This window comes from Hippoglossus stenolepis, chromosome 4 (genome assembly GCF_022539355.2).
Source record: "Hippoglossus stenolepis isolate QCI-W04-F060 chromosome 4, HSTE1.2, whole genome shotgun sequence".
Lineage (NCBI taxonomy): Eukaryota > Metazoa > Chordata > Actinopteri > Pleuronectiformes > Pleuronectidae > Hippoglossus > Hippoglossus stenolepis.
In genome coordinates, this window is record NC_061486.1 from 9,603,083 (window position 1) to 9,624,874 (window position 21,792).

General features: G+C 41.7%; 1 protein-coding gene across 4 annotated transcripts in view; it reads right to left on the reverse strand.

The window, feature by feature from the left end:
* Window positions 1-18,934, reverse strand: part of LOC118105903 (neprilysin) — a 31,780-nt gene extending 12,846 nt beyond the window's left edge. The window contains exons 1-8 of one of the 4 annotated variants that reach the window (XM_035153923.2): window positions 18,704-18,934; window positions 15,677-15,853; window positions 13,595-13,630; window positions 11,530-11,691; window positions 1,125-1,205; window positions 638-733; window positions 427-545; window positions 233-301 (exon numbers count right to left, since the gene is read on the reverse strand). In XM_035153923.2, coding sequence (XP_035009814.1) covers window positions 233-301; window positions 427-545; window positions 638-733; window positions 1,125-1,205; window positions 11,530-11,691; window positions 13,595-13,630; window positions 15,677-15,812 — 699 coding nt within the window. In that variant the 5' untranslated portion in view covers window positions 15,813-15,853; window positions 18,704-18,934. Of the gene's footprint in view, window positions 1-232; window positions 302-426; window positions 546-637; window positions 734-1,124; window positions 1,206-11,529; window positions 11,692-13,594; window positions 13,631-15,676; window positions 15,854-16,305; window positions 16,718-18,457 lie in introns of those variants that run through there. The other 3 variants (XM_035153922.2, XM_035153925.2, XM_035153924.2) reach the window with 3 other exon arrangements.
* Window positions 18,935-21,792: the final 2,858 nt, after the last annotated feature.

Consider the following 21,792-nt stretch of genomic DNA (forward strand, 5'->3'; position numbering starts at 1 on the left):
TCAGCGTGTACAGGCATGCTCACAAATGCGAGTAGGCACATGAATAAACAGTAAATTAATTCGAGCACTAAACAAATGCCCTCATCATTTCTTGGGCGTCTGGTTTCCCCCAAACAAACTCGAGGGGACATGAAACCCAGACTCAGTGGCACTGGTCCAAATGAGCACATGGGTCTATTTACATTATCGTAAATTAGAAGTGTGTGTGCGACGTGTGTATATGTTAACTTGCCTCCGCATAGGGTCCCGTACAAGTGTAGTAATCTCTGGACAAGAGCCCGAGACTTGTCTGCTGGTCGAACTAGGAGAGCAGAGGACAAGATCCATTTATTTACATTGGCTGAAGGAGCTGCGTGGATACGATGCGAGAGTGAGATACACAGAAAGAAGGAGATGAGGGATTTCTAGCTACATTTGCACACCTACATGAATGATGTGGGAATTGGAGTCCCTGTCATCGGTGCCGACGAAAAAGTTAACCAAGAGTTGAGTTCCGTATTTCTCGTTCAGCTTGGCGATGACGTCTTCCAACCTCCATGTTTTACCTGAAGAACAGGGGGGGAAGGAAGGAGTGAGAAAGCAAGAAACGCCTGTGGATGACATATGCCGCGTGTGCCAGTGGGAAACAATACTCTACCATGGTTGGTTTCCCAGTTGTCCACAGCTATGGGCCAATCAAACACATCAGGCAGCATGTCGAGCAATGGGCTGCCTCCTCTGAGCTCAATCAAACCTTAAAGATTAATACACACAGGTAAACTTCTGTTTTTAATAATGGATACATTTGTATTATACCAGTCAAATTACAAAAAAGTATTAAAAAAATAAACATTGTATTTATTTCTCATTCAGTGTAATGCATCTATACAAATTTGAGCACATTACCGATGGAGCTTACTTTGCATCCCATAATCCTGTAAATCTAATTAATTAAGCCATTACGATATTACATTTATTCATTTTGCTCTTGACACTTTTAACCCTAACGGTTAATAATACATTTAGTTTGACAATAAAATAAAGCATATAATAAAACGTTTTATGTTAAAAAAGCTAAATGTCCCGTTTCAGGACGACCAGAAGTTAACGGTAACTGTCTTTATATCTCATGGCTGCTGACTCACTCTCATTAGTGCAGGACTTGTAAAGAGTCTTAGCCTTGACGAGAGCGGCGGCTTCCCCTTCCACGGTTTTTTCAAGGACACCTACAAAGAGAGAATAGAAACAAGGCGGTCGTGAGGGACAGAGACATAATGATAAAGGTGTGTGTGTGTGTGTGGGGGGACAGAGGGGATGGAGTAAGAGAGGAAGGGTGTAAATATCCTCAGGTACAATGTGGAATGTTCTGTATTCCAAATGGGATCCAGCTGTCGTCCAGATGCGTTTAATCGTTTTAATTAATGGGTGTCGTCTGTCGCTCTATCACACAGCACCAGGAAAAATAAAGTCTTTGAACCAAAGCAATTCATAGGGACCGGGGACAAAACAGACAACAGCGAAATTATTCAAAGGGGAGGAAAGAAAACACGTAATATGAATATATCTAAAAGGGAATGAGTCTCAAACTGTGAAACAAAACAAACACAAACAAATACAATGAAGCTGATGGGAAACAAATGTCAGTTCATCTTAATTACATGTTTTTCATTAGAAGCCGCCTGAAAAATGTATACGATGAAAAAAGGAGAATATTTAGATGGAATGAAATGCTGATTATAGATTTTCAGAAGACAACTAAAGACTTAATTTTGATCTTCTCTTAATAAAGACACGTGGTTTTCACTACTCAGGCGATTCTGCAACAGGTTCACGTCCAACTTTGATAACATTGCACTCCAGCATTTGCATTGATTAGAGCTAGCACAGCGATACACTAAAACAATCACTGGCACAGTGCACGGCCAAACTTAGCTCACAATGACTGATTAAAAAATGTAATTAAACAAACAATTTATAGCAGCGGTGCAATTAATCATTCCATCGGGTGATTGAGATTATTTGGGTCGTTTGTTGTAGAGGTCAGCGCTGTCATATAAACACAAATTAGTGGATATGCAGTTCACGTTTTAAACAATTACTGCTGTAAATTGGCTGCTCAGCAGTAGTCATGGCTGAGGCTGCTGACCTCAGAGCAGGGAAGTCCTAGGTGGAAGTAACTCAAGGAGCAGCAGAGCTTGAGGTGCGGCAATTAAAGACCATTTGAAAACAAGAGGGAACGCCATCGTTCGTTTTACTGCCTACATTTACAGCCTCTTCAACACCTGTTGTGTGCATATGGATGCCAGTTAACGCGTCCTCGGGCTAGATGGTGGTTGTAGGTGGACAGCTAATCAAAATGAGTTATATGTGTAGGGGTGTAAACTTGCCGCAACTGAGGGGAAAGCGAATGGGACCAACAATACACTTTTACTGCCCTGCTTCAAGACACCAAGTTGTATATTATAGTTTTAAAGTTTGACCATCCCTTCAGGATCTGCAGCACCACGCGTGAGGGAGAGTTTATGTAAATGTTCAAATCGTCATGGCTGCTTTTTTAAAACTTAGGTTACTTCTCAACAGGTATCTCAAGCTTTACTTCAACTTACAATATCAATTTGAAATTATTATTTTAAAATGTCTATGCATCTATGCTGGTGACAGCCGGAGCTGGAGAAATTATGTTTTCGGGTTCTCGGTCCGTCCCACTCTCGAGAAGACGAACTCAGTGAAGGAGTTGATTCAAATTTGGCAGAAGCGTTCACTTGGACTCAAAGATCCATTTCTCACTGAAATACCTCTGGCACGTGACAAGTAACAGCTATAATGTCTTAGTACACAACTTAATTCATGTCTACAACATTTTCTGTGAATATAGCGAATATAGATTTTGACCTATAAGTGTTAATTACGTTACATTATCAACTGGATAGTGAGAAATAATTAAAGGACACAAATGTAATGTGAGTTAACATAGATGTGACCTTTGACAGTAATTGTGCTGGTCAAATATCACAATTCAAAGTGACCCGCAGGTTCCCAATAGAAAACAAAGAGTAAAGAAAGCCAAGAAGGTTATAAAACCAAGAGAAAAAACTTGAATTTCACTAAATCTGGCACAAATATTCACTTAGGCTCAATTCCAGAATTTGATTATGATTAATAGAGAGCTAGTTACAACCCCCGGTTTTTACTTATATTACTGACTGACATAAATACTATTTCCATTATCATTCAGCACACACATCACTTTTACATATTTAAGAGAGAAGCCTGGATGTAATGAACATGAAGCAACATTAGCCCGAGTTGACCTTTGCCTAAGAGACGAAAACAAATAAAGAAATAATCAAAACCTTACGGACAAAACCTTGACTGAAACACGTGCCGCCAAGAAATGTTTTGAGGAATGACCTGATTGACGTCCAAGGGCCCTCAAATCCTCCGTCCAATTTTTGATGAGTCAAGGCCACTTGTCCAAATATTCCCTCGGGTAGTTTTCCAAACTGAAACAGCTGCGTCTCCTCACTTGCGAGTGGTTAAGGATTGTCTTCTTCAGAGCGGCATGCGAGACCAATCAGCCGTTGTATCATGTTAGAGTTTATTTAATCTACCTTGCTTCCCAGTAACCACAGCATGGATGGAATTTTAGAAACTCATGACATCTAACCAAAATTCTGTTTACTGCTGGGCTGCTCCGACCGTGTTGATGTGTATCTGTGTACCCACCACAGCCAATGTAAATCAAACTAGAATGGAACTGAGTAGAGTAAATATCTCTGCCAAGGCCCAACAGTCCCTGTACAATTAAAAACAAGCCTTATAGCTAAGGCTACGTTATGTTTCTCAGCTACACCTTGGTAGTTCCAGGTTTCTAACTCTTCTTCTTGCCATACAGTGGCTGAAAAAAGCCTACACCCCATGAAACTGCATTTATAAATCGCACATACTCATATATATTATTCAGATTTTTTATTTTTTTTATCAAGAATCTGAAAGATCAGTGAGAATATTGATAAACACCTTAATCTTAATGTTAGAGACAGTGAAGAAAATTCTTGGATCTGGCTCCTGATCTGGAGCCGCACCAAACTGTAATGGGTTCTACCTTGGGCCATGTGCTACCCCTCTACAAAACTTAATGTAAATTGATGAGTACATTTTACGTGATCCTGCGAACAAACAAACACACAAACACAGAGGAAACTTCCTTAGCAGAGCCTGTTTACCATTGTTGACTGGATGACTGTATCTTACACAGTTAAATAGGTCATTTGAATCTTTATCCCACTGATCTTTTGCACTTTGCACTAATTAACTGCAAAGACCTCACAGGCCTGACTCTCACTCACTCAAATCAAGTTGACTGCAGGTCAGTGGCACGCTGGTGCACCAGCAGGAGGCCCAGGACTATTTTTAAAGACATTTTTTCCAAAGGGCATCTACACTTCAGGATTGGGAGCTCAAATCCTGACGGAGCCATTTCAGCAACTTAGTTTGCAGCTATCATGATTTACAGCACACAGTTGTTTAAGTAGGGTAGAGATTTGGAAGGGCTCTAATGTGATCCCCAGGAATCCATGAGGCCTTGGCTCTGTGCCTCAGCACTAACCGGCCCCACTAACATGACAAATAAAACAATATTGTACAACAAAAGAGCACAAACATATATTTCATTTGGTGTAAGATGCCTTATAATTTATTTGAGGCTTTTTATACCCGGCTGTTATCGATTTGTAAGGAGGTTATATTTTCATCTGTGTGTGTTTGTGAGTTAACAGGATTCTGTCAAATCTACTGGATGGAAAACCATGAAACTGGGCGGACGGATGCATTATGGGTCAGAGAAGAACCCAGTGAATTTGTGCGGACACAGATCCGGGGGTGATTCAGGTTTTTTATCTTTTCACTCTCTTAAACATTGCAAATTGGAATGGTGGATTTCCCAGAGAAAAATGAATGGATCTTGATGGAAAATCTTAGCAGACTGATATTTATGAGAGTGTGCAGCTTGGCGCAGCTCGACTGGGAAGGTTGGACCTTAGTGGAGGTATGAGCTCTACTGAGTGCCAGTCTAGCTCTCGACTGTTTTTGATTTATCATTTTATCTGATTTGTTGAAAAACTAGGTAAGAGTGGATTTTCCAAAAAGCCAGTGGATTATTATTTAGAGGACCTAGGATCCATGATGTGTCCCAGTGTTTTTATAATAACTACATCATGAATAATGAATGATGTAAAACTCTTAAAAGAAGTAAGTGCCTGTAATAAACTTCCCGCACATGCAAAATGTATGAAAATGCTTGACCTCCTAATTGCTATTAGTATTGTTTATGGTAATTCAGCAGAAAGGCAAAAATGGACTTGAACTTTATAAATTTTACATGCTAAAAGCATTTGTGCTTAATAATCCAGGTGCGGTCATATTAAATCACATATTAGTGCATTTGCATGTATGTGGAAGGTGTATAAATCCATTAGTATATGTTTAAAATTTTGGTTTTCTCGCTCACAAGCCTGAGCTGTCATTGCACAAAAAACTAGTGAAGTTGTGAAATAAGAAAAACTGAATTGAGTATTTGTTTTTTATTATTATTTTAGGTATTTCTAGAGTTTCGGGAATTTTCAAATTGTTTTATATATCTTCAGTATCAGATATCTTCGCTTCTAACAATGTGCCCCTTCTTGCAAAGCCGCCACTTGTTGACTTCCGCCAAGTCAAGTATAGTCAAGCTGCGCAAACAATGTGTGCTTCGGTGCAATGAGTGTATCTGTGACTGAATCGATTGCTCAATCTCCCTCTGTCAAAAGAATACAAAAAAACAGAAAAATAGGATTAAGAGGCGTTTACATAAGGCTTTTTATGATTGGCGGACAAACCAGGAGATAAAGACAAACATGCCTAAACCAGCATGCCTGAAAGTAACCCTGCCTATCTGGCAATGCGATTTGATAAAATAACAGTATTCCACAACAAAACCTGAACTGAAGCGCAACAGTTGGGCTAAAATCAGATGTCAGAGAAACGATGAGCTATAAATATCATTACCAATTAAAAGGAACCTGTTCAAGGGGTTATTATATTTTCATGACTTTTGATTTTGACAAGCTATAACACATCTGAACCGTGGCTTCAGTGCTGCCTGTCAGACAGTTATCGCTAATAAATCTTAGATTCGGGATCAACATTTAAACACCAGCACGTCTCAATGCAGCTTCACGGTCGATACCAGGAAGCGGATGGATCTTCAATTACGCAGCGAACTGACAGGAAACTCTGCCAAGTCCACACATCAATCGTGTCTCTTTGAAAATTAGATTTTTCCTTTTTCTTTTTTTTCTTCCCATTCTTCGTAATTATGTGGACTTAGTGACAGACAGGGGATAAAGCAGTTCACACATCTCAGACAAGGCTTATCCCTTTCTGTAATCTCTTATTTCATGTAATGTCATATCAGATCAACATGTCTGGAATACACCTCGTCTCTTATTGCATTATTTATTGGAAAACCAACTCTACTGTCCTTCAATCTAATAGTCTAAATTTAATTCATTATTCAATGCTTATCTTTTTAGATTAATCGCATTGCTCTGTTATTTCTCTCTCTTTGTTTTGTACCACTTGTTTTACTCCTCTTATATGACTGCATGTCACGTCAGCCTTTTCCCTCCCTTTCATTTTTGTAATCCCTCCATTTTCTCATTACCATGTGAGCACTATTTATGTGCTCATTTAATCTTAATGAAGTCCTGCGACAGGGACACTTTGCAGGGCGCTTCCTGCAAAAGGGCACAGATCATGTGTGTGTGATTGGATTACCGACTGCCTGGTGCTAATGTTTAACCACAGCAAAAAGCTTACCCCCTCGCTCACTCTCTCTCACATGCACACACACACACACACACACACAGACACACACTCGCCCTCTCTTCTCTCGCTCCCTGTCGCCCCATGTGTGTGTGTTTGGATTTATTTGAGAATGGATTTTGTGCCACCTGATGTTTGTTTGAGACATCATGTCAATTTGAACCGAACCTCTCAGCGTGACACACAATCTGAATTTTTTGAGTTTCTCCGCAGTGACATTTTATCCTCGACTTCCTCTAATGCCACGAAACATCGCAGCGTCTTATTCCAGCGTTTTGCTTCCACTTTATCATTATGAAGTCTATATTTAGTGTATTTTACGAGCAGAGGCTGAGAACGGAATTAAAAACTGAGATGAGTTGACGCAGTTTGATGGTGATGAGTCTCAGATCTTTCTCTTTTTGAGTGTGTAAAACTATGATATGGAGTTTTGCTATACGACTCTTTTCCGCACCTCCTCTTCTCCAGCGCGATGGCTGCAAAGGCCCATGGGTATCTCACAGCCATCTGCTAAACCAAACTAGCAGACAAATACCACAATTTATTGTATTTCTGAGAAACGTAAATAACTGCAATAAATTAAACCCTTGTATCATTAAGTTGTCTATGAGACTCCAGTGCTTCTATGGTGAGAAACCTGAGAATCATATTTAAAAGAAAACTTGACAAATGAAGGAATTTACAGTGTGGAAAAACAATTACAGACCCAGGTGGCTCATCCCACTTCACAGGTATGGCAATAACTTATCACTGTGGTTGGTGAGAAGAGCTCAACTGTGTCTTTTTTAAATGTACAGGCAGCACATGTACAATATTCTCCAAACAAGTAGAAAAACATTGATTTTAAAGAGCTCCTTATTATTTCCCTGCCGTCTACCCCCTGAACCAGCTCTGTCATTCCCTCAGTGCCATGTTGTCAGTCAGAGTAATGGCCCTTGGATAATCTCACAGTATAACAATGTTCCCAGAGCTGTGTCGCAGGAGGGCTGTGAAGCGGGGGGGTCAAAACCCTTTATCCTAGCTCGCAAAAACATATTCAATTCAGCATTTGTATTCATTTGTATTTGTGTTGGACAAGAATCGCTGCATTAATATTCATATAATTTTGCTTGGACACCAAACTCCGATCTGATATCTGTATTTGATACGTTTATGAGAAAATACAATATTAATGGGTGTTGTGCAATGGTTCTGCAGGGGAATTCTGATATCAGGGAGGTCATGTGAACAGCTATTTGTTTCAAAAGTCCTCTCGTGGTCATTTGTGTTTGACTTGAGTTCTGTTTTCGATTATTTCCATCGCAGGAAAACACCGACATTCAGTCCCGTTGGCGGCGTTTGTCCCAGAGCGTCCACAAACATCTCACATCGGAAACGCCTCTGACATCACAGCTATCTCACAGGCGTGCCCCAGCGATCCTGGTGATGCCAAAATTTCTCCAAGGAAAAACAAGCTGCTCGGTGTGTTGCATGCCTCTGGCTAGAAGAATCCAGAAAGTGAGATTTCGACCCGTCCTGGAGGCGTGCGAGAAGTCAAACGCACGTACAGAGGCACGGATGGATGTACACACAGGACTTGGAGATGACTACCACATGCTGTTTCACATTTCCTGTCCGATCCTCAAACGTTTTCCCTCTCGATACACCGTCCTCCTCTGGCTCCAGAGCTCCTCCTCACTTCACCTCAGAAAAACCCTCGGCTCCTGCGTATCTCACCACCCACATACCATCGCTCCCTCCATATTGTTTCAGATTGAATCCTTTCTTTCATCACCTCCTACCTGTTGCACTCCTCCTCTTCCTGACGCAAAGTAGTTAGTGATTAAAAAGCTCACGGTCAATTGGGCTGATTTCTGCACAGTATGCCACACCTGAACAGGGGGAATACAAACTTGCACGGGCTCGTACAAACCCTTGTGTGCACGCTGCTGTGGTCACAATTTAGGGTTTGGATTCCTAATTATGGAACTTGGCCCTTTTTACAGCCCTTTTACAGCAGCGGAGAACGATCCGAGGCATTTACAAGCAACCACAAAACTGCACAGATATTCTCACACGAACGCAGACACGCAGGCCCTTTTTTTATTACTGTCATGCGGCCTAGAGCGCCGCAGTGTCCAGGTGTTTCCAGGCCCCTGCAGCTGTTGACAGGAAAAGGATCCGTCCATCAGCGGGCGGTGGTATCCAAGAAGGCGGCAGCAGACAGCCGCAGGATCAGAGGTCGCGTGTTTGATGTCACTACCAGAGTAGAGGTCACATCTCAGTTGAGGTCACGCAGCGCCGAGGCCTTCACCGTGTCGTGCCCCAGTCATTATACGATTTTAACTCAAGAGCTAGTGGGTCTTTGTTGCTACTGTCAGTGCTCAAGACTACACAAACACAAATGCCTTGGTTTGGAGGATCAAGTGCAATCATTTTCTTTCTCTCTGAAACTCATATACAGATGCACACACAAAGAAAAACCTTAAGATACGCAGTACAGTGTGAGACATTCCAGCTCCGACTGCAGCCAGACAGCCGAGAGGAATGAGCGCACTGATCTAGGACCAGTTCTGTGGCTGCGCCGTTCCCTCCCGTGGTAAACACAGCATTTACAGCAATTAAGTCAATGATTCCCGCACATCAACCTTTAAGCTTTGGCCAACACGTCCTCACAGTTACAGAAGCGAATTCTTTTCCTCAATATCCCGTTACGACCCGCCATATATTCGACTGCAGTAAAAACACGACAAAGTGTAAAAATGACGCCACGCATTCACACAGAAACACGCCATGTACGTAGAGTTGAGCAATGTTTATTTTTCTCTTCCCCCCCTGTGTGTGATTTTTTTATGGGAGAAGGGAGCGAGAACAGAGCAGAACGGAACAGACGGCCTTTGTGTTATTATTAAGCAACGTGGGAAAAGAAAAAGTTCAAATTTAAATAAAAGATATGTATTTTTCATACAATCCCTGCTGTTAGTTAATTTATATTCCAGTTTATCTATAGTTTACGCCGCATTTCTGAATCCTCTCATGTTCAGGCAAATCAGATAAGAGACATAGGACAGAGAAATTTCATTAAAATGCTTTTATAATTACATGAATGAAGATCCACTGAACCTTAGAATTATATTATAGATTACAGGCGCTTTTACAACGATAAAAACCCTCTAAAAATGCTACTAAATGAATACTGAAAAGCAAACTCTAAATCCCAATGATTGTTATATTGATCTGTAGAAAGTGTTTATCGAGAAGTAAGAGGAAAGTGAGAGCTAAAAAATATATCAAGATTTAATTTTTCCAAGTAGAAAAGTCTAAGGTTTAAAAAAAAAAAGTTGCTGTTTTTCAACCAAAGACTTATGATAGGTTCCCTGTTCTTTCTAGCAACTAACATGTTGTGGTATTTATTATGTTTTAATGTTATGCTTTATTATGTTTTATCCTGTCCTGTCTGTAAGATGCCTCTTTCATAGACTGCACACCAAATCTAAAGCAACCTTGACCTGAACCTGAACAGAAAAATCTAATCATGACCACCCAGGATCCAGGTTTCTCTTAAAAAATGATAAAAAAGAATCTGCATGTGATCACCGTGCACCACCAGAGCAGATAACAAAAGAACAAAAAGAACCAACACGGCGCCCGGAGACAAGAAACTCCATGTTTTTCTTTTCATCGAGATTAAACGGACAAAGCACTCGATGCTTTTGCAAATTAAAAAAAGTCCAGGAGGCAGTTGTGCTGCACTTTGGGTTTTTCTTTGCCAGTGAGGATCAATCTCTCTATCCACTCTGAATCACTCTATTCCTCCTGCAGCCCGATCTGTACTGTCTTTATTACAGAGGAAGAGGCTGGCATATAAAGTGTGAATTTATGGCAGATGAAGGGTTTCGGATTGTCCATGGAGAGTTTGTGCTCCTTGAGGATTTAGCGCTCGCCGCTCAGGACTCGACTGGTCTTCTCACAGACAACATGAGGCATGGACCCTTTCACACACACACACACACACGCGCACACACACACACACACACACACACACACACACACACACACACACACACACACACACACACACACACACACACACACACACACACACACACACACACACACACACACACAGATCCACGGGTGCACATTTGCAGTGTAATCTGAACCTCATCAACCACAACCACGAGGACACTAAAAGGACTGTAATGCTTGCTGAAAGTTGGCAAAACACCTGAGACACACACTCACACACAAATGTTTCTCACCACCATGTGTTGTTATCTTTGAGCACAGCCTGAACGCAATGTCCACTTAGACACACACACACACACACACACACACACACACACACACACACACACACACACACACACACACACACACACACAGATAGTGCCAGCGCTGTTGACAAACTCTCACATGGTCGGCGGCGCTAAAGCCAAATTCCCATGACATCTGTGATATCTATAGAGCTACTATGCCTGAAGGAGAGGCCTCTTTAGCTCACATTCAAAAGCAACTGAATCAAGCTGCTTTCAGTTCTCCTAGAAAGCAGCTTTGATGTGCTTTTAACTCTTAAAAACAACAACAAAGTAATTCACTATTTTATGAGTCTACTTAAAACAGGCGCTACATCTTTCATGAAATCCCCCCCCCCCTTGCCTGTCTGTGTCATGGCCTGTCCATATGTGTGTGTAACAGGCGTCTGACCTTTGAGGATGACCTCCAGCTCGTCTCGTAAGATGTCGAAGGTGCTGTATCTCGAGCTGGTCTCCGGGATGATGTTCTTCTTGAGCCAGCCTCCGCAGGCGTACTGGTAGAAGTTGTCACAAGGGTCCACGGTGGCGTCCATGTTCTCGATGAGACGGGAGGCTGCACGGACAGAGAGGAGACGAGCTCTCAGACGATGTGGAGAAAATCCAGAGTGCATTTATATTTTATTTTATTTTAAAGGTCTGATCTGTGAAAAATGTTGGTGGAATACTGTCTGTTAGTGTAACTGCTGAGTGAGTGAGCTCTTGTAGAATGGGATGTGTTGTATTGGCCATATTTCGTCTTTGAAACACAAAACTGAAAAAAGTCCACTGCAGTTAAGGTTTAATCAGTATGTACTGTACACTGCATATATTTTGGGATTTTGAGAAATATGTTCATTTGCATTCTTCCTAAGAGTTGGATGAGAAGCTCAAGACCACTTGCACATGTTTAATTTAAGGCTACGGCCAGCAGCCATTAGCTCGGGTCAGAAGAAAAACTGGGAACTGGAGGTTACAGTTGTAGAAAACAAGCCTGGCTCTGTCCGAGGTAAAAATAAATCCACAGACAACTGTATCTGTACTGTGCACTAATCTTGCATTTTTATATCCCAAACACTTTGTTCTGTACAAAACAAAAGTTTAAAACTGACACATGATATCAGGGGACGTCACGTGCTCAATTATTTTGTTGCCAAGGACAGTCCTTGTCATCATTGGAGGTTCCCAGACAACTATCTTCCAGACTCACTGCACCTTACGTCCAGCATCTGGGACATGAAACCACAATGTTATCAGTTAAGTGTGAGAGTACATTTCAATTTGTGAGCTTAAGAGGTGCTGCTAGGTGGATTTTGTTATCTCTGGGCAGAGCCAGGCATCTTTAGCTGTTTCCCCTTTTGTCTAGGTTTTGTTATAAGATAAGCTAATTAACTGGCTGCTGGATGAAGCCTTATAATGATGGACAGATATGAGAGAGGGACCATCATCCCATATAACAGAAAGAAAGCAAAGCTCCCAAAACTATTAAAAAATGTTGAACTATTCCTTTAAAAAGATCTATTCTTAACAGAACAGAGGGAACATATTTCATACTCTTCTCATAATCACAGAAATCAGTTAAATAATTCAAAACTCCATTTTATAAAATCTAAGGTGACACATTTATGGGGCAAATAATTAAAATAATGCAGACATAGATATGAAGGATGTAAAAGAGAATAAAATGGAAATGTGTTTCCTGCTAAGAAGGCAGCTGAGTGATCTCTTGTGACAAGGCTGTCTGTCAAAAGTGACTGAAATGGGACATTGGATCAACAAAAATGTATCAGGAACGAATGGCTCCTATCGAGGGAAACTGGAGGCATAGTTAAATATTTTACATAAGTCGATTTCAGGTTTTATCAATGAAAATCATCTGCAAATTAAGTTATATAAAGTATTAAAGTTAGGGAGGGATTGGGATCTGTTTGCATGAGAAGTTTATGATTAAATGTTTGGCCTCTTTTCTGTATCAATTTCATGTCCAGGGGATTTTGAAACGATCCAAAAAATGGGTTTGCATGATACAAAAATGTCTCAGCTCATTACTCTTGAGTCACGGGGTCACAGAACACTTACAGTTAAGTTGTAAAAGCTCCACAACAAAGCTCACCTATGTTGAAATACTTGAGCACATTACACACTACACACAAACACTACACCCTGATGGATTTGCTCAAGCTGTATATACTTGTGAATGCTTGTTTCCATTAACAGTGTCGCAACTTCTCCTTTACATGTGTCCAAAGGTGGCCCGGGGTTAATGTGCTTGCTGATGGGGACTGTTTCTGTTTGTTACGGTCACTGTTGGGGCAACATATTCGCTCATAAAGTCCCCATTTTCTCCAAGTATGTGTGAAATACCTGGGCCCCTGCAGCGGTCTCAATTTTCACATCCTGTCCTCTGAGAAAAATCCAAGCCTCCAGGATGATGACAGAAAATAGATCATACAAATTCAAAAAAAATGCACAATGCTTACCTGACTGCGTGCAGTCGGCGGTGGTGCAGATTTCATCTACGGGAAAAAATACAAAACAACTCATTACTCAGTGGAATTTTTGCTGTCATCATTCATTATGTTCATCCTCTGCCTCCCCTTCAACCGTTTTCCCCTCATTTCTTTTCATCTCTGTCATCCTTCACACAGGTTCAGCCCCAGTTGGAAGTGTTGCTCCCACTCTGTCAGGAGGAATTTAGAGGCCAAACTGTTGAATCTGAATCCGACACACCACAAACCTGCTGTACCCTTAAATATACGCTGCTCAATGCGTTTCGTGTGAATGCACATGCTTTGCTCAAGGGTGCACTAGCCCATTTTCCTGACATGGCAGGTTACACATTTGTGAACTGCAAAAGATAATAACAGTCCAACACACACACACACACAAACACACACACATATATGCCCCTGCAGACTGTTTCATATATCATCGAACCTGTCAGGATTTTGTGTTCTTGACCTGCTGAATTTCACGATTGTTCTACACTCAAATATATTATTATTATTCGTAATAGTAGTAGTGGTAGAAGTACTATGAGGTATGGGTATTATCATTATTACTGTCATTGTGTATTTCCACTCTTCAAAAGAGATGTTTTTCTTCTCGGGTGGCACGGTGGTGCAGTGGTTAGCACTGTCACTTCACAGCTATAAGGTTCCTTATGTCTTTCAGAGTTTTCTCCAGATACTCCAGCTTCCTCCCACAGTGCAAACACATACCAGAATAGGGTTAGGGTTAACTGGAAACTCTGGAGTGAATGTGAGTGTGACTGGTTATTTGTCTCTTTATAGCCCCCTTTTAAAACCCCACTTACATCTGACTTTTGTGTGCAATGTGAATGGATAAAATCGATGTTCACTCCCTGGTCAAAACAGTGAAGACAGGTTTTTATGAGCTGCGGGTCCAATCAGCAGTGATGGGTACGAGACACACGCTAGCTTGGCAAGACAGCGAGGTGAGACAACTTCCCAGTTCTGGGGCGTTTGTGACGTTAAACATTTTTTACCAGTGGAAAAAAAACAGAGAGGCAAACTTTTCTACTGGCAATGGGAAAGGATTCAATTGCCTTTTTTTACCGGGTTTTCTCAAGTGTGCAAAAAACAGCATATACGGCAATTTTTTGTATAAAAGAGATATATGTCTCAAGGATAAGTGGCTGGATGGATGGATGGATGATATATTATCTGAAGTTCCCCTCAGATAATATAAGTTCTGAGTTGACACTTTACAAATATAATATTATTGAAATTAATACTTCAGTTATTAATCAATAGGTCTAAAGTTGAGCTTAATGTCTGTGTTGATTTAATAATGGTAGATGCTGCAGTTTTATTGGACCATAGCATCCGTATCAGCCGCCCTTGGACTTAGGGATTATCTCCTCAATATAATACGTAGCCCAGACCATTTGTCACGTGTATTAAAGTATAATAAGCTTGACATCTAAGTAAAAAATGCAAGCAACACAGCAGTCAGGACATTAATGATTAGGAAACAATGTCCTATTGGACTGTGACATTGGCCTGAAGCAGGTTCCAGGGGTTTCCCATGGTGCGGGGGAAGAGAAGAGGTGGGGTGTCTGTTCAATTTCACTTTCAAACAGTGAAATGTCTGTTGCACAACTCTTGATAATTTTCACAGAAATTTTCTGAAATGTGAAACCCTCGGCCATTTGAGATACTCGGTGTTACCACCGAGCAGAAAGGACCTTTGCACTGGGAATTCTTCTTTCCGGGCTTAGTGGTTGTACTTTTGCACTGTGTTTTAAAAGCACACAACTCAAGTGTTTTCTCTCCGCCCGAACAAATTGCTGCTCTTCAGCGTGTGCTGCTTGGTGCTTAACATTGTCCGTGAACTCAGACAGACACGATGGTCCGTGCACACGCTCAGATTTAAAAGGTGTCAATCTTCGAAAGTTCTGAAAGGTTCCTTTATTGTTGTGGTCACGTTAAAAACACGTTTGGATCAAGCTTGTTATTTTTACCAAAGTTTCATCGCCATGATTCTTGAAAAGGTTTCAGACATTTTTGTTGTCAACCTGAATCCTAAGTCCGACTCACCCGTCTTCTGTGTGGCAAACAGGATGATGAGGGCAACGATGACGATGAAGAGCAAGGAGACGATGGTGGTGAGCCCGATCTCCAGGGAGGTCCAGCGTGGCTTCTTAGCCGAATTGGGGGGGATGGTCTCTGTCATTATCAGGTCTCCTCCTTCAGCTATCGGCTGTAACAACTGACCTGAAAACCACAGAGGAAGAGCTAAAGATTAGTACAGAAATTGAACACATCTGATAATCCATTGTGATAATATATTTAGAATGTGCTGTTCCTCTTTTCTTTCTTTTGGACTCTTAAAGACTACAAAGCGATTTGAAGATAAAGATGAATAAGACAAACGTGTTTTTAATGCATACATTTCCATTGTATCTGCATAATCAGTTAACCTTAAAGTCACAAAGCAAAAATACTGAACGCTTGCTGATTGCAGCTTTTTAACAAACATTCAGGACATCATTTTAGACAGATGCTGATAATGAAAAGAAGAATAGAAGAGAAACAGTTAAAAAGAGGAAAAAAAGGGAAATAAAGTCATTTGGCTGTGATATTTAAAAAAACGGAAGATAAAAGTCAAACGATATGTTTTTCAAACCGGTTTTGTAGCAAAAGGTGAGAACAATGGACGTTCTTACCCTCTAGAGACAGTGCACTCCGGAAAAGGAAAATAAACTACCAACACACACTTCTGAAGAACAGAGAAAAAAGAGAGACCTGTCCTCTGCTCCTCACTACACAGCGCTGTTTTCCTCTCTGGGGCCGAGTGGGAACTTTACAAAGTTCAAGTTACAAGCAGTTAAGTCTATCTCTGAGGACAATTAATCCTTAATCCCTTGTCGACGTCGCACACACACACACACACAACAAACACAAACACACATCTGTCTCTCACACACACTTTTACAAGCTGGTGTCATGAGGCGCCTGTGTGCCGATAGTGGACAAAGTCTCTCAGAGCTTCCACCGAATGAGAACACATGCACAGGTATCACATGTGGCCGCGGTCCTGTCGAATGTGATTTCCCAGATCACTCCTCATTTATGACAAACCAAAGCCAAAGCGTACAGCCACCTCTCCTGGGTGCAGTCATTATCCCGCCTGGTAATTGGCCATGATTGTACACACAGCTCCCTACAGGCTGCTTTCCCAGCTCCACACCAGCACTAAAAGCATGCATGACTTCACAGCGGGTCATAAGATTTGCAATGGGAGACTAGTGACCGGATGTGATTACAACAGGCGTAAAAGGCAACTAGAAGTAACGGAGGAAGATGAATGATTGAACACATAAAAATAGGCCATGAAGCATTACTATCACACAAGTGGATACAGTATGTTAACCGCATGGGGGAGTGCAGGAGCTTTACAACTTTGCTCGGTTTAAATATTATCATTTCTATTTTCTCGTCCGCAGGCAAACACATCACTTGTGACAGCAGCCCCACGGCTCCCATAAAAACGATGCGTGCATGACACAATTGGAGGGGCCGTATTATATATTCATCCTCTCTAATCCTGACACAGTGCATGCCAAGAAATGCAAAATTTGTTGAAAAGGAAAAGGGACATAAAGACAGAGTGGAGGTATATATGTGCAAAAAAAACAAAAAGAGTGATAGAGTGAGGGGGGGTGAAGAAAGCCATAAAAACAGAGTGAAACACTAAGAGGTCCTAAATCATGCTGTTAAGCGACTCCCTCTCGGTGAGCTGAGGCATGTTTGGTATTAATCATTGTAACCATTTACTGTACATCCTCCCCGTGCACTATCACTCATGCGTTATGGTTACTGCTGATTCCGAGGAGATTACAGAATCTGTTAGTGCCGTGCAGGCGTGATAGTGACGTCTTTATGGCTGTTCGCTCTGTGAGGGAGGAAGCCAAGTTATCTGTGGGGTGAGCTGTCATTTCTGCTGCTGATGTTACTGCCTCTGTTGCAGGATCTGTAATGTGGCTCTATACTGTTTTTCCTATGTGAGTGTTTTTTTTGTTTTTTGTTGGAGGTATGTGCTGCCGTGTCTGCACCATAATGGTTTAATCAGTTCCAAAAGACAAAACTCCCTCTCCCTGTCTGTCATGATGTAGGTACAGTATCTCAAACACAAACAGTCTGCAGGTCTTGTGAGACCCCGGACGCCTCTTGCACCTAATTGAGTTTGAAGAAGTAGAGGAATGTGGCCTACTTTTAACTCAAAATAACACCTTCTCTGGGATATGATTTTCAGCACTGGGGCAGATGGCTGCACACGAAGAGTCCAAATCTCTGTGAGAACAGACTCGATGCCCAGAGGTGCAGTGATCTAGCTGAAATGAACCCTACCTCCTAAATTGCTTTCCCAATGGCTTGTCTGATAGGAATATGAATGGAATGGAGAAAAAACTTGTTTTAAAGAAAATCCCCGGTGCCCATGCAGCTTGAATTTCCGCTTCTGCTCTGCCCAGGGTGAATGAAGTGTCTCTTGATGAGACGAAAAGCATCTTGGTTTTTTAAAACTCCAGTGAGACAAACATTCACCTGCGGCACACGAGCAAGCCCGCAGCCAAACGGGTGCCAGCTCCTCATCTCCTGTTGCACGTCGGGAACTCCAAGTGTGTGTGTGTGTGATCAAGTGTGTGTGTGGCGGGTGGGTGGCATGATCAACTGGTGCACGCTGTCCCGGTGTCACCAAGCCGGTACGCGTGCACACGCACCGAAATAAATAAATAACCAATGCGCACACACAAACACCCCATACGCACGGATGGCAGCGCGTGGTGAGGCGCGCTCCGGGCGCGTGAAGCCACTTACCAGATGTGTCGGGAAATTTTCGGTCGATGATATAAATGGGCATCACATCCACTGATCAAACATCCATCAAATCCACGAAGGGAGCGCGCGCTGCTGATCGATCCGCTCCAGACGGTCTATTTGCTTCACCCCTGGATTTCCAACAAGGCACAAAACCGATCCCGCCTCTCTTCTCCCTTTCTATTCTAGGAGAGCACATTCACACGCACGCACACTCACACGCACGCACGCACACCCTTCACTTACAACTACCCACAGCACCACATCTACCCGGACTGGATCGCTGAATTCAAATGATCCATCAGACTCTTGCGCTGCGCAGCTGGTCAAGCGTGTTATCCACAAGCGGGGGGGTGGGGGTGGGGGGGGATTCCTGGTTTCTGCAGCCGGTGACATGTGAGGCGCTGCCCCGAAGTCGCCTCTCTGAAGTTCCTCGCATGCACCGAGTCGTCGCTTCCTCTGTCAGGGCGGCGGTGAGAAGTGACCCTGTCAGCAGCACTTGCTGTCAGCGGCGCCTCGGCAGCTCCCGGGCGCAGGTTCAGGTGGAGCGATGAAGTGATTCGCAGCGTGTTTCAGTGTACTTCATCATAGCCTGGGCTTCCAGTAGCCTTTGATCCAGAACACTCTGTGGTGCGGATCAGAGAGTACATATTAAAATGATCATCACCATCACCATCTCTCACATTGTAGCAAGAACTTAAAGTAACTAAAGTGAGTTACTCTACTGTTTTTGACTTTTTACCTACAGTAATACAGAATTTTAGAATATAGGACAAGGTGGTGAATATCCCTTGTACGTTTGAAGGTCTTCTTCACAATTTAAGTTACCAACTACCATTAGATGTTAGCAGGTGTTATCCTATCCTTTGCACCTTAGCGTCATCAAGTGTTTTGTACTTGTAATCAACGATACAGGCGGAACTTGAGGGTACCCTGAGGCTAAAGGTAAAAGATTAGTCTTAATTTCTACAGTGAGGTCCCCATGGGGTCCCGGGGTCCTGCTTAGGGAATCAGCATATCTTCTAAAACTGGGGTAGGGGACATTTTCCTTATTCCCTCTGCAACAAGGTATTGTTCAGTTGGTTGGTTTGTTTGTGAACAAGATTATGCAAAAACTACTGGAATTATTGCCGTGAAACTTAATGGAAGGATACGGTATGGGTAAGGGAAGGACCCAATCAATTTTGATGTGGATCTTCGATCAAGGGGTAGATCCAGAAATGTTTTATCACTTGCTTTAACTGATTTCCCCTGGGAATAATTTGTGGATCTTGATAACGAAAAAAAATAAGTAATTTCTATGAATGCGTACAATTCGCTGCAGCATAATTTAATCTAGGACAGCTATTAGGCCTATAGGCAGAGGTTGGTGCTCCACTGAGCGCTATTCTAGTTTTCAAAACATACTTTGAGGGCCTCACAAAATTTTAAAAAGACACATATCACTCTACCTTAAACACAGAGACTGGCTAGAACTGCTTCTCTTTCGTGTGTCATCTGATATCAGATGGTAGTGATGATGATGATGATGCCACTGGCTGTTGGTTTTCCAGGTTTGGCTCAGTCAGTCTTGATGAAGTATTTGCAAGAGTCCTTTTTGAAAGGAAATAATCCCAGCAGGAGATTGTCTCAAACATACAGAGCAGAGGGAGGTTGTAGGACTTATCTTTGAGCTTGACGTTGCTCTGCAGCTCAATGGTTTTGTAAGTTGACGGATCAACCTGTTCCGCGTTGAATAGCTTAAAAATGTATTTTTGTTTACTTTTCTTGTTCGGAAGAGTTTTGGAAACTCACCAGAATAGGCGTGTGATAGCATGTGTTCTTGCAGAGTAGACATATTCAAAATGTTTCACACAATGCACAATTTATTTTTACAACTGGAATGGACAACTCTGAAGGACATGTTCATCTACAATTTACTGTTATTTGCTTTTACCACAGAAGAATAGTTGCTTGCATGAGATCATTTTTGTGTTGCCCTTGTATTCATGAATTGTCTCTCAGGCTGTAAATGCCCCCAGAGGCCTGAGGTTCCCTATCCGTGCAAAAACAAAATGCTGCATCTGAATATCAGGTCTAGGTGTAAATCATGTGGCTCTGCTGGTGTCACCAGTGTTGGCAGTACTGCATATTTTCAACAACTCTATAAAGGGTAGTCAGGGTGTTTGAATATATTCTCATAGGCATAGAGAACATATGCCTATATATATATAGAAATACCTAGTTAAGCATGAAACACAACCCCATTGGTTCTTTTTAAGTTATTAAGCTAAAAAAGTTACACAAGGTTATACAAAATATCCACTTGTTAATATACTGTATACTGTGATTTTAAAAAGGTTTTTTTTTTATCAAAAAGTGTTGTTTCATACTTCCAGTTATGGTAATGGTGTGTTACTAAGTTATCGGTTTAACAACTAACTACTGTTTCAACAACATGTCAATATCCATATGTCATTCTTGGCAGGGTCTGTTTCACACCTAAATATAAGTGGTTATATCTAACCTTTATCTCCAAGATATTTTGGTGTACTTGGTCCATGTCCCCTGGAGATGAATTGGCTTCACTTTCGGGCTCTATTGTGTCGTCTGAATACAGAAGTTGCCCTCACGCTCAGTAGTTAAAGCCATCACCAGCACTGTATAATGTTTTTGATTCTATTCCAATAACAACCTGCCTGATCTGTTATCAGTGACTGAGCCAGTAACCTGTAATTTGTATCGGGAAATATCTCTCAGACTAGGCCCCATCAAATATTTCTTTATCCAATTATTATTATACCACGTATGACTTTTCCTTTTGTCCCTGCTCTCCATAACATTAAACACAGAAGATCACCAAAGTGTCACTTTCATACGGGCAATTAACTCAAGGATTTGGAGCGTAAAAGTGTAAATTAGCGTTAAAGTGAGAAGAAAGTAAACAGATGCTTCACTTCATAGAATAAATGACCCAATTTTATTGGAAGCAAGGGACCAGACAACTGGATGTCATTGTTTTCAGTGGCTCACCAAAGTCATGCAATATATATTAGGCTGTGTTTGTTGATGTCTTTTTAAAATAAATTTAGGTTCAGCACAGCACTGGTATAAACACCTACCTGCTGTGACGGGAAAACTTAGCATATTTGTTATAAGCAAACTTTAACTACACCCAAACCTTTCCTTAAGGACCTTAGACTTTTGCTTTGCAGGCTCATTGCAGCTCCATTGTCCAATATGTAGTTTAGACCTAAAAAATACAGTAAATGACTATGCAAACCTATTTCTTTGCACCCCATCATACCATCCACGGTTCATTGCTTCTGCCCAGCATGATTCCTCTTATGAGAAAT